Here is a 13,791-nt window from a genome sequence, read left to right on the forward strand (position 1 = left end):
GGTCAGTGTTCTGATTCTGTTCTTTCCGATTCTTCCTTCGGCTAAGTGTGACCTGGGCTACTGCACTAACTCCCCAGGACTTCTTGGCCTCTTGTTCCCAGGCCGAGAGGAGTAATGGTTTTTCGTTTTGCTTGTGTCGTTTGTGTCAGTGGAGGGTGAGAGGAAGAGCAGCTGAAGATGTGGTTAACGTATCTCGCTACGGGAAAGAGAAGCACGAGTGGCTGAGCACCACACCACAGAAGGAAGGTCCACCAGCCCAGGCTATGGGGAATCTAATCCAGGACTGGGTCTGTAGGAGAGTCAGAGATCAAACTCAACTGTATGTTTTGAGAGGACAGTGCCAGCCTGATTGACTATATCTGTACCAAAGAGCAAAGCAGAAGTAGGAAAAAATATTAAAACCCAGTTTGGAGACAAAAGTATTTAAATAATTATAGAGTTATTCGTATTCATTTCTTACTATTTTGGCCTCATGATGGTCCCGCACCCTGTGACTGGGTATGTCCTTACATGTGTGCCCATTTAATTTGTGTTCATCTCAGACATCAGATCCTCTGTGTTGAGATTACTTGAAACTTGAATGAGTTAAAAGGAACATTTCTGCAGAGTAGTCTGACCATACATGCCATTACCAGGTGCACTTGGTAGATGAACAAGAAAGGAACTATCTAGAAGCCGAATCTTATGGTCACCTACCAACTCTGCCCATCAGCTATTTTTCCCTGGTCTACACTGTCTGGCTGTTATGGGCTTCCCCTCTGAACACATCTTCTAAGTAGTCACTAGATTCTGTGGGTAGTTTTCTACCACTTAACTTCCTACTCCTTAAGAACCAATCCTTACAAGTTGCCATCGTTTGACTGAGACAATTGTAGAATCAAAAGACCCAAATCAACCCCCACATTTTAAGTTGTCCCAGACATAGGAGGCTTGGTTCTATTTTGAAAGATGTCGGGAGATTGCGTAGCTTTGTTCAGTGTAACACATTCCCAGTTCTCACCATCAACAACTCCCACTAGCAGGATTTTTTTTTTTTTTTTTTTTTACATATAGCAAAGCTTTCTAGTGTTGCAATTAATTAGAATTCCATCGAATAGTAGATCTTTTGATTAATAAGTTCCAGAATTCTTCTGTAAATGTCTTTCCTGCTAACTTAGAAGAAGTCCATTTAGGCCAGGTGGGCAGTGAAGGTTAGGAGGTAAGGTCAGGGGGAGCCTGGGTGGCTCAGTGCATTAAGCCTCTGCCTTGGGCCCAGGTCATGATCTCAGGGTCCTGGGATCGAGCCCCACATTGGGCTCTGCTCAGCAAGGAGTCTGCTTTCCCCTCTCTCTCTGCCTGCTGCTCTGCCTTCTTATGATCTCTGTCTGTCAAATAAATAAAATCTTAAAAAAAAAAAAAAAAAGAGGAGGTAAGGTCAGTCTATCTCATTCCAGACTCAAGGTGAGCCCAGCCTGAGGTCTTCATCCCTTTCCTTTGGAGGAAAGCAGAATGCTAACTGATTATCTGGCCTTTGTCCTTTAATCAGTCCCATCCAAAAGAGACTGGACTTGCTCTCAGACATCCCAGAGCCGTCCTGTATTACTGTCCCCCTGCACTCCTCCAGTTCCACCATGGTAAGGCCAGATTTGAGGATTCCTGTGTTTCTGTGGAATAGAATGTGTGCCACTGGAGACCCCTCGGGTCCACAAGCAGAGGCCTCTGCCCCATGCTTCCTTTCAAGTATGAAATCTGTGCTTTCTCTCATCTTCCTGTCCTCCCAGGAGCAGCACCCAGTTGGACTCCCCCGGACCACAGGCCCCATGCAGTCCTCGGTGCCCCCAGGCTCGAGCGGCATGGTGTCTGGAGCCAGTGCCGCGGGTCCCGGCTTCCTTGGCAGCCAGCCCCAAGCAGCCATCATGAAGCAGATGCTCATGGATCAGCGGGCCCAGCTGATGGAGCAACAGAAGCAACAGTTCCTGCGGGAGCAAAGGCAGCAGCAACAGCAGCAGCAGCAGCAGCAGCAGCAGCAGATTCTGGCTGAGCAGGTAACATGATGCGTTTATTCAGTGCCTGGTGTCTGCAGGAGAGTTCCAGTTCCCCTCCTTCGTCAAGGTAGTCACAGTCCAGCATTTTCCAGGATCACAGAAGAACCTGCAGAATTTAGACCTTTCAATTAGTTAGGCTTTTTCTTAGAATGAATGAGTTTGTTCTTAAAAGACAGGCTTCAGCCATCAATTTGAAGGCCCATTTGGCCAGAGACATTTCTTTCGATTCAAGCCTGACTCCTTTTCTTCCAGTGTCTGGTACAGGGTCTGCACCATCAGAGTGGGGGTTGGGAGGCTGCCTCACATTCTTCATAAACGCTAATATTTCTAACATGAAGAGAAAAGGAAAATAACTCAGAGAACTTTGTTTCTTGAAGGAAAATGTCAGGAGGAGGGATTGAGGAGAATTCTACAGAATTGGTCATGAACAATGGGACAGGAACAATAGAAGAAAAATAGGGCCCACAGAACTACCTGGAAACCTGAACTCAGGGTCACAGAAAGGGTGCAAACTTAAGAAAATTCCCAACAGCTTTGAAACAGCTGAAGAAATCTTTGAGTTAAAGGAAGGGCTAACACATATAAAGCCTTACCTTGGGTATCTTTGTCCACCCTTGCCATATAATTCCTCCAGCTTTGAAAAAAAGCCTTCCCTGAAAGCGAGCAGCTTCTGTAGGTTTCAGTGTGTTTTGTTTTTCAAGATGCCCATGCCTGATTCAGTATTATCCCAGGAAAGGCCTGAGGCCTTCCAAAAGAGATCCTTAGCTGGCTCCTGGGGGGTCTATCCAGGGCAGCTCTCTCTGATTAGTGGAGGTAGGTGTGAGGTTGTCATATGAGGCTTAGAGCCCAAAGGGGCTCTCACCTCACAGTTCCCCTTCCAGAATGTTCCTAATACAATCAAAATTTTGGAATTTTATCAAGCATCTTTCATACACACACACACACACACACACACACACACAGTGCTGTGTGGGACGCAGACATGTTGAGGTCCCTACTAAGAGCAGCGGTTCAGAGTAACACCAGTCATCCCCCAAATAGAAAAATTGTACTGTTGAGCACAGTTCACTTATGTTCCCTTCTCTGCTTTTGTTCCTGAGCAGCTGTGTAATTATCTCTCTTTTTACCAAGGTCAGTCAGCCGCCTGGCAGCTCTTGTACAAACAAACCTCTATCCCTCTCACCCTGCATAAGGTGTGTGACAAGGAACCATGCTAATATCTCTCAGGCAGTGATAAATGGAGCTGCCGAGGGGAAGCTGGGCTGTGTAAATCCTCTCCTCAGCCAATCCCAGGAAGTTTCAGGTGCGCCTGCTACTTGGAGCGATGGCCTTTGATGTGTATGCCGTGACCAAGGCACAGATAGGAGCCAGGGTAACTGGGCGGAATGCCGCTGGGCCAGCCAGGGGTGTCCCACTCGGCGAGGGCAGCCACACCTCAGGGAACAAGGAGGGAGGCAAAAGAGTGGAAGAAGAAGAGCTGCCACAGGAGGCTGGCCAGATGAGGTGCTGAGAGAACAGGGCACCCCTCAGAATCCAGGACACACAGAGATACAGGCCCCTTGGAAAAGATGGGGGAATGCGTGTGATTCCTTAGCACATTGTGGAAACCAAGCCATGAAGAGGGACCAAGGAAAGGACAATTTTACTCAGACTCAAAATGTGGCCCATCTTTTGCTTGTGGTGTCATTTTGGAAAAACCTATCAACCCCTCTCTTCATCTGCCAGCTTAGGGTTAATAATCTCCCAGCCTTTCTCCTATAACTGCTTTAGGGATCACATGGAATCAAGCATGTAAAAGCCTTTGGAAACTGTGCATGTGGGGGGGGCAGTCACATGACCTTGGTGTCACGAAACTTGACCTGAGGGCTGCGGCCCCGGGTGCGAGCCCTCCAGTGGGACTAGTCCAGATGCGAAGCTGGGAGCATGCTCAGAAACAAGTCCTGGAGACGGTGCTGATCAGTGCAGGCCTCCAAGGGGTCGACAAGTGCTGAGCTCTCAGCTTTTTGTTTTGAGAATGAATACTGCCCTGTCCATGCCCAGCTGACTTTCTGGGGCTCTGCCACAGCAGTGAAAGTGTCCTGAGTTATTTCAGTCCTGAAAGCAGAGTATTAGAGATCCTGGGATTTCCTGAAGGGCCATGTGAGGGGAAAAACAGAAGGATTTGGGATCATGCCTATCTTTGGGAACTTTAAAATGATTCTAGTGGATTTAAGAATCAGAGCAGAGCAGGTTGAAAGCTGGTGTGAGTTAACGTTTAATCCCTTATTCTCAAAGAGCAAGGAGTAGGTCACCTCTCTTCCGTTCATAAAGGCTTCACAGAACCTAGACTTTTAGACCTGAAAAAAATACTGGTGATTAGGATGGCTTTTGTTTTTTACCTGTGGGGAAACTGAGGCCAGGGAGCTCATGGAAGAAGTCATGGCAGAACTAGAGAGGCAGGGACTAGAACAGAAGCCCTACCCCCACCCCACCCCAGGCCACCCCGGGCTTGTTCGGCACCAGGACACTTAAATTCTTACATAATATGAGAAGTTTGGCCGAGGAGAGGCTTTTAAGTGCTCAGTTTATTCTCAATAATGCCCTTCTATTGCTGCCTTAAAGATTAGCCCGGTTGCTTGTCTACACTTCATCTACACAATTAATTAATTTCAACACTTTGTGCAAAACACCCTAGTAGGCATCACAGGATGGGGTGAGCAGGGCAGAAGCTTTCCTTTTCTTTGGTTGCCAGAGTGCTGGCTGGCCTTGTCAAGAAAGAGAAAAGAGAAGAAGAAAGAGAAAGAAAATTATAGAGCTGCCCAGAAACAAAAACAAGAGGAAAAAATAGAAATAAACACACATGTTAAGAAGTGGTCAATGTGTGTTATTTTTATAATGAACACTTGAAAGAGCAGGGCCCTTGATGTGTGTCCTTTATAAGCCCTCGCCGTGGAAGGTGCCCCATGAATATTCAACAGGGGCAGGAGGAGGTAATAACTTGCCGAAGGTCACGCAGCTACTTGACAGCAGACCCGGAACTCAAACCCCTTTCTCTGTTCTTGCCACCTCGCTCTCAGTTTCTTTCCCTTTTTGCATACAGCATGGTAATGATCCTAATAGCCTTTCCAGTAGATTGGTAACAGTGAGGGCAGGGCGGAATCCCCGAGGGGTGGAGGAAGAGGGACGGGGTGGCCAGCCTCCTGGCTCCTGGTACCCAGGGAGTCCCGCGCGGTTTCCTTAAGGCACTAAATGCTGTGTATTTAACTTGCGGGGATGTGTCTTACAGGCAGTGTGGCCCCGTGGGAATAAGATGAGCCTTGTTTATATAGCCCCTGAGAATCCCAACTTCCTGTACCAGAAGCATCTATTTAGGTCATTAAAAATTAGTTGCTTGTCCCTCGAGCTGGGTCCCGCAATGCTAAGGAAAACATGCAGGCAGGTGGTAGATGGTCAGAGTCAAAACCGCCTCCTCCTGGATCAGCAGATCTGCCAGATGTTCACCAAAAGACATGGGCGAGGATGTTCCTAGTAGCCTAGTGGGGACAGCCCAAAACTGAAAACACTCTAAAAGATCATCACTAGGAAAATAGGTGAATAAGTCGTGGTCTCGTCATTCCTGCAATGGAATAATATTCAATGGTGACGGCGACCTGACCACAGCTACACGCACCAACATGGATGAGTCTCGTAAGTAGAGTGATGAATGCGGGAAGCCAGACACCACAGCTGGACACCAGGACGTTGTAGAAATCCACTTACACCAACTACGAAAGCAGACATCACTGGTCTGTGTTGTCAGGTCAGGAGAGTGCTTCCCGGCTGGATAAAGTGGTTCCCTGGGGTCGGTAATGACTGGAAAGGGGCACGCGGGGCTTCCAGCAGAGTTCAGTTTCTTGATCCACACGCCGGTTACCAGGAATGTGTTTGCTTTGTGAAAATCCATCAAACTCGTGCTTTGTGCACCCGCCTGGATGCACCTGATTCCTCAACACCCAAGTTTCGTGTTGAAAAAGTGTCTCCTCCGAGCTGCCACGATATTTCATTGTCTCTCCCCTTGTCACCCCCCTGCCCTTCTTGTCCTGTCGTTCTAGCAGCTGCAGCAATCACATTTACCCCGCCAGCACCTCCAGCAGCAGCGGAATCCATACCCCGTGCAGCAGGTCAATCAGTTCCAAGGTGAGGCCAGTGCAACCCTCTTCCGTTTTATACCTTCCAGCCGCGACGTGTAAATCCAAGTGTAGCCAGGAGCCTGGCCTTCTGGGCTGGGTTCGCGTTCAGGTAACATTAAAAATATTTGAAAACTGAGGGTACCGATCCATCAGAATGCATTTTTGGAATCCTCTACTGTGCTGGGTGTTGATCTTTGGGTGGCTGGGTCACAGAGAGGTCCTGGTTGGCCCCGGGAGGGGTCAGAGTGGCTGGGGGGGCAAGGGCAGGACTGGGGCAGCTCTTCTTTACCAGAGATAGGGAAGTATTTCAATAGTTTAAGAGCCAATAAGGGCATACTGGTGCCTGGTTGGTTCCATGTCAGCCTTGGCTATGTCTGGATCGTCATCTCAATGAGCATGGGAGGAACGGCCCTGTGCCACATGCCTCTTGCTCATCCTAACACATCAGCCGGCCAAAGCCCTCACTTCCAACGACTGACATGGAAAAATCTGGCCTGCAGCAGCTGCCAATTTCTGCTGAATCTAGAAGACCCACATGGCCTTGAGTTTGACCATCTTGATCCTGCTGCCCTTTGCAGAAATCCGGACTCGTGACCCAGTAGCAATGGGCACATTGTATGATCTCTGTTGCCATTCCTTTATGTAGTAGAAAATCCACTCAAATATCAATCCCTTCCATCTCCAATGAAGAGAGCCCCTGAAGGTCTTGTATGGGGTAGAGGGTGAGCTGAAGACCCTTCCCAATCTTATCACAGGAGTTTTTAGGGGGCTTTAGGGGCTACCCAGTAGTGGAAATCCTAATTCCCATCCTTTGCCCTTTGCGTGGGACCTAGATCCTAGGTCCCAATTTCTCAAGTGTTACCTAAGGCTTTGAGACTCTGCCAGAAGCTGCGAAGCCCCTTGCACATAAATATGCATATATGTAAATATATACAGACTTTGCATAGCATTTGCACAAGTGCTACCCTGCTCAATGGACGGTGGGTGAAAAATTCATGACGTAGGGTAGCATTTTTCAGTCTTTGGGCTGCAACACACAATAGTAGGTTGTAAAGACAAGTTAATGGGTCACAACCAACATTTTTTAAAAGAAATGGAATACTGGGGCACCTGGGTGGCTCAGTCAGTTAAGCATCTCCCTTCAGCTAAGGTCATGATCCCAGAGTCCTGGGATCAAGCCCTGCATCAGGCTCCCTGCTCAGTGGGAAAGACTGCTTCTCCCTCTCCCACTCCCCCAGCTTGTGCGCTCTCTTTTGCTCTCTGTCAAATAAATAGATCTTTAAAAATAATAATAATAATAATAATAATAATAATAGAATAGAAAACAATTTTCCAAGTATATCACAATAAGGGAAACTTTTATTTCTGTCATAAACCCACACGTGTATATCCTGGATCACAAGCCATGAGTAGTGGTTTTAAAGAGTCTGAAAGCATTGCCTGTGAAAATACAGGGGCTTGAGTAGCTACCCCTCCCCCTCCTGCCCCTGGAACACATGTATCATTTCAGAACCCTTGGACTTGACCCTGGCGAAGGACAAAAGGAAGGAAGCTGTGCACAGGTGTTCTGTGCACTAAATTAGTGCTGATATTGTTTGAAGAATTCTGCTTCTCACTTGGTCATAGGCAGGGGAGCGCAGAAACGGTCACCGTTACACGCATAAGTCTTGTTTTAGACACAGTTCTCAAACTTAAGTTGCATCAGAATCACCAGTAGAGCTTGTGGAAGCGCAAACCGAGGGTCGCTGGAGAGGATGGGATGGGGGGTGGGGGGATGGGGTATTTGGGGAATGGGCATTGAGGAGGGCACGTGATGTGACGAGCACTGGGTGTTGTATGTGACTGATGAATCCCTAAATTCTACCCCTGAAACTAATACGCTATATGTTAACTAAATTGAATTAAAAAAAAAAAAAAGCACAGTCGGCCTGGCCCCATCCTCAGAGTCTCTCATTCCACAGGTCTGGGGTGGTCCTGAGAATCTGCCTTTCCAACAGGCTCCCAGGAGTTGCTCTGCTGCTGGGGCTGCTGGCCCAAGGCCCACACTTTAAGAACCAGTGATTTCCATTAAGAACAAATTAAAAATGTAAAATCCTATAAACCCAGCAGAGTGTCCCTTGACTTTTCTAGGTTCATAACTCATTTATTATCTTTTGGAATAAAGGAGCCCACCGAAATGTAATACTTCTTCTGTATTAGGAGTTATTCCATATGGTTTGGGTCCAGTTTTAAAAGTTTTCCTCTTTGAACTTGAGCTGTACTTAGGCTGAAGCACCAGTGACATTGTTGAGTCCCTGAGGTGATTGGTACAATTTTTTTCCTTTCTTTTTTGTTTTTTTTACTCTCATCCTTATTTTATTTTACTAACACCTTAGATATCATAATGTTATGTATCTGGGAAAACAGCAAATTGGTAGATAAGAAATATTGTCCTTGGAGAGTTACGTTAGGAATAACTTGCATGAGAACCTCCACGAACACTCATCACTACATATTTCAAAGGTTTAATGACTATCTTTCCCTTATTGAGTTTTGTGCCTCTGGGCGATGTTACATGCCTATAGAGAAATGTTTATTTTTCACAAATACAGGCTTCCTACGAGTGAAAATAGGAAACAGACCCTTTTAAGAAAAAAATTGCCTATGATTTCTATTTGAATGTGGAAGATTTTCTTTGACACTGTGACCAGTGGGCAAGAAAATTAATTTGAGTACAGCGTCCCCACAATAATATCTGTCTTAGACAAAAATGGAAGAAGAAGAAGAAAAAAAAAATTAGTCTGTTATTTAACGTATATAGTAATCAGATAACAACAAGGTAATTCTTTAAACACATTTGCATTTTTTTTCTATACAAGTATTAAACTAGATTAATAAAAAGCATTTTGTTTCTACTTAGGATAAAAATATGGAGCTGAGTGCTGGTTTTAAAATGCCCTTTTGGGGCACCTGGGTGGTTCAGTCATTAAGCATCTGCCTTTGGCTCAGGTCATGATCCCAGGGTCCTGGGATAGAGCCCCACATCAAGCACCACATCAGATTCCCTCCTCAGTGGGAAGCCTGCTTCTCCCTCTCCCACTCCCCGCTTGTGTTCCCTCTCTCACTGTGTTTCTCTCTGTCAAATAAATAAATAAAATCTTAAAATAAATAAATAAAATAAAATGCCCTTTTTTCTATAAAAGTTATACCTAGATAGTAGTACAGTCATTTTATACTAAAAATAAAGGTTGGCTTGGATTAACGCTTCAATACCTCTTAAAAGGCATTGCAGCATTTCTGTCCTCTAAAAAGAGGAACCTGTTTCTCATTCACCAAAGTGGCCCAGACCATTTCCAGTCCCTCAATATATCCATTATAAACATACAACAAAAATGTCCAAAATATGGAAGTCTTTTCGTCTGTTTCCAGTAGCTCATTAACCTGTTTACATAATTTGGGTCTAGCCAATCAGTCTCTGAGTCAGCAATATTTTCTCCTTAAAATTTTTTTTATAAACAACTCAATAACCCATTTCACCACAGTTGATCAGACTTGCCAGGCAGTCAATACAGATTTAGTCATTAAGGTCACAAAACTTCATAACAAGATTACAGATTGCAATATATACTCCCATCCAGTGTTTAACAGGAACTTTTGATTTTTTAAAAAATCACTTAGATATAATGAAGCTTAAAACGGAAAACTGAAACATTTCTGGGGCTCGCCCCCAGCCCTGGCAGCTTTCCCCCACAGAAACCATTTCATTTCTCAGTGAAGCATGGTATCGATCTTAAGCCACAAAAACTTAAGTCATAATCAAAATTCCCATAATTTTCTTTCTTAAAGAAAGAAAGAAAATATGGAGACCTATTTGCTGCCCAGAAATCAATAACCCCATCAGGAAGACAGAAACACACGTACTGCCCAGGTGCCAGGCTTAACAAGCTTACACTGTTCTCATCTGGTTTCTCATCCGAGTTCCAGGTGGTATCACATTTGCTTATAATATCAATTGGCTCCCATGCGGCATCTTTTTTAAATGTCCAGAAAAAAAAAAAAAAGCCATTTTTCTGTGTCTCATAGACTTAATCATTATTAAGAGGGACATAGAAAAAACTTCTCTTTGTGCACCTCCTAGCCCTTTACAAAATTGACTGGGGCTCTAAGGGTGACATTTCTTTCTCTTGGCTGATTTGGAAATTTCCTAGGAACATGTAAAGAAGGACTCCCTCAAATGCCTAATTAGAGTTGAGGGACTTGGCCTTCATCCTCTGGCCGGCTTTTAAACAGCATCATTAAAACCATGTCAGCGATCTGCTGAGAGAAGTAGTCACTGCCGATTTGTAGGAGTGAGTGGACTTTGCTGCAAAAATGCATAAAGTTCATTGCCAAGGAGCAAGTAGCAGGATGATTTCTTTTTCTAGCTCAGGAAGCTGGCCAGTTTGCACTGACATGTTATGATTCAGAGAATCTGGAGCATGTGGAAGTCTGTAGAGTGGATCCAAAAAATGTCCCATCTGTCGAAATAGCTTCTTAGCAGAAGCAGTGACCTTTAACCTCTCAAATCCCGCTCAAGTCTTAAGGGAAATTAGTCTAATGGTCTTTATTGATATTATTCTCTACTGAACCATGTTCCACTTCACAAATAGAATACACAAAGTGATCAGCCGTTGCTTCTTAATTTAGCCCAGGATGTGAATTCCCTCTCACCTCCAAGAATAATGGTATCTGATTGGTTGAGGATGGCATCCTATCAAGAAGAGTGAGAAAAAAATTTGCTTCTGAAATGTGTACAAAAATAATAACAGAGTATATCAACTACAAAAGCACGTGTCCAGTATGATCCCTATTTTCATGTGTCTATTTATACAGTAGTTATCAGTGGTTATCTCTGGATGGGGGGGAATTCGGGTAACTTGAATTTTCATCATTGTACTTTTCCGTGTTTTCTGAGTTTTTTTACAATCAGCATGTTATAGTCAGAAAAATAATCATTTTTGTTAAGGATTTATGATCAGAGTAGATCCTTTCATATAAAAGAATTTTGTCATGCCTAAAGATAATCCCCACAATATGTTACAGTAAATTGCTTATCGAGATGAGTGGATGGGAATGTCTTTTCTTCCCCTGTAGGTTCTCCCCAGGACATCGCAGCTGTGAGAAGCCAAGCAGCCCTCCAGAGCATTCGAACGTCTCGGTTGATGGCACAGAATGCAGGCATGATGGGAATGGGACCCTCCCAGAACCCAGGGACAATGGCCACGGCAGCAGCCCAGTCAGAGATGGGACTGGCCCCTTATAGCAACACGCCTACCAGCCAACCAGGAATGTACAATATGAGCACAGGAATGACCCAAATGTTGCAGCACCCAAACCAAAGTGGCATGAGCATCACACACAACCAAGCCCAGGGGTCAAGGCAGCCCACCTCGGGGCAAGGGGTTGGGATGGTGAGTGGTTTCGGTCAGAGCATGCTGGTGAACTCTGCCATTACCCAGCAGCACCAGCAGATGAAAGGGCCGGTGAGCCAAGCCCTGCCAAGGCCCCAGGGCCCGCCAAGGCTGCAGGGCATTATGGGAACAGTCCAGCAGGGAGCGCAGAGCTGGCCACAGAGGAGCTTACAAGCCATGCCCGGGAGGACTAGTGGAGAACTGGGATCATTCAACAACGGCTCCAGCTATCCGCTTCAAGCTGGCCAGCCGAGGCTGACCAAGCAACACTTCCCACAGGGACTGAGCCAGGTCGTGGACGCTAACACTGGCGCCGTGCGAACCCTCAACCCAGCTGCCATGGGCCGGCAGATGATGCCGCCACTCCCAGGGCAGCAAGGCAGCGGCCAGGCCAGGCCAATGGTCATGTCTGGCCTAAGCCAGGGCGTCCCCAGCCTGCCAGCGTTCAGCCAGCCCCCAGCCCAGCAGCAGATGCCCAGCGGCAACTTCGCTCCGGGCGGCCAGAGCCAGGCCTACGAGCGGAACGCCCCTCAGGACATGTCCTACAATTACAGCGGCGAGGCAGGCGGGGCCTCCTTCCCCGGCCTCTCGGACAGTGCAGACCTCGTGGACTCCATCATCAAAGGCGGCCCAGGGGACGAGTGGATGCAGGAGCTTGATGAGTTGTTCGGGAACCCCTAGTCCAAAGGAAACCCGAGAAGCACGACTCCTAGTGTTGAAAGCTTAAAACGTGAAAAAGAAACAGGATGTTGAGCCATCCCTGTTTTTTTGTTTTTTTGACCCACGCAAACTGAGCAAAACTGCAGCTGGCTGACAGTGGAAGATCCAGGTGCCAACCCACAGCCCTGCTGGGCCTTATTTCACCTGATTTTCACACAGCAACCGAGACACCAGGCCACGCCGATCCTGGCTGAGAGGGAGACACCGCGGAGGCAGGCAGGGAAGACGGATCCGAGGCCCCTCCGCTCGGCCCTCCGGTGCTCGCCTGGCCCAGGGATCTCTGCTCCAGCCGCGCGGGACTGCTGCCCAGCGTGAGGGCTCCGCCAGCCCCTCCTGGCCCCGGGGGCCGGAGACCACAAAGCCTTGGGGGCCGGGGAGCGTCCCGCAGAGGCTGCTGCGTGGTTGCACAGGTCGGAAATGCGCTGAACCCTGGCTACAAAGAGAGGTCAGGCGTCAAGACATGCTACTGTGTTTGGCGGGTAGGCACGAAGAACGGGAGACAACAGAGGATCCTACGAGCCTGTCTGCTGTCCTGTGATGATCCTCAGGAATTGTAGAGGCGTTGCTGTCAGCTGCCTCTCAAAGAGAGCCAAGCGAGCCTGGAGAAGGGTCCTCCGGCAGTCCTGGGGGAGGCAGCCCTCTGCCAGTGACCATGACCATGACGATGGCGGCCAGCACTCCAGGTAGTCAGGCTGGAGCCTCCTGGGGGCCCGGTGTCCTACTGATTTGTCTAGGCAGTTCACATCTACTTCCGGTGGCCACAGGGTGGGGAGACCCCGACTGGATGCTGTGTCTGCCCGTGTGGCCGCTTTTCCCCGCACCCCTGCCCTTGCTCCTTCCTGCCTCCACCCCATCCTGCCCTTGCTTCTCCTTACAGACTATATGAGAAGAAATGAAGCTTTTGTCTTTAGGGGACCTGGGCAGAATCCTAATAAAGGCAAGAACTTAGACAACGCCTGAAATGCAAAGGCAACACTGGAGTTTTCTTTCTCTAACATGTAATCGGCTGAATATTCTCTGCCCGAAACTGAGCAGCCCCTCTGACGTTGCATGGCGGGTTACCGTGAGCCACACCCGATGCTTCTGGTCTACCCTGGGAGACGTGGCCCAAACAGCGCAGACTCTGGCTCCCTCCCAGGGGTGATGCTCTAAAACTGGCCTTGCCCTTAATCCCTCCTCACCAGAAAGATGACTCTAAAATGCTCAGAGATGAGGAACTGAAGAGTCCGTTGCTCCACCTGACCCATTTTGATGATAAAAAGAAGGAAGATACTGTTCCTTCCACATGGGCAAGGTCATCCACTTCCAAAGTCCTGTACAGTCGTTCTCGTTGTAATTCACTCAGATCTGCCCCAAGCAACATCTGCGGGAAGGGATGATAGCCTCTGCTACTTAGCATATGGCTGTGTCTTTTGTCCTTGCTGCTGTTCCCACTGCCCCGTTTGGGAGGCCACGTGGTATATCGTCTGG

At 47.4% G+C, this 13,791-nt stretch overlaps 1 protein-coding gene across 1 annotated transcript in view; it reads left to right on the forward strand.

Moving 5' to 3' along the window:
- LOC111149077 (mastermind like transcriptional coactivator 3) overlaps window positions 1-12,636 on the forward strand; it is a 398,580-nt gene extending 385,944 nt beyond the window's left edge. Inside the window, exons 3-5 of the mRNA XM_022505984.1 lie at window positions 1,761-2,024; window positions 6,095-6,179; window positions 11,285-12,636. Of these exons, the coding sequence (XP_022361692.1) occupies window positions 1,761-2,024; window positions 6,095-6,179; window positions 11,285-12,282 (1,347 nt within the window). The 3' untranslated portion in view covers window positions 12,283-12,636. The remainder of the gene's footprint in view (window positions 1-1,760; window positions 2,025-6,094; window positions 6,180-11,284) is intronic.
- The last annotated feature ends 1,155 nt before the right edge of the window (window positions 12,637-13,791 follow it).

Source organism: Enhydra lutris, unplaced genomic scaffold (assembly GCF_002288905.1).
Source record: "Enhydra lutris kenyoni isolate GAN:26980312 unplaced genomic scaffold, ASM228890v2 scaffoldscaffold21, whole genome shotgun sequence".
Lineage (NCBI taxonomy): Eukaryota > Metazoa > Chordata > Mammalia > Carnivora > Mustelidae > Enhydra > Enhydra lutris.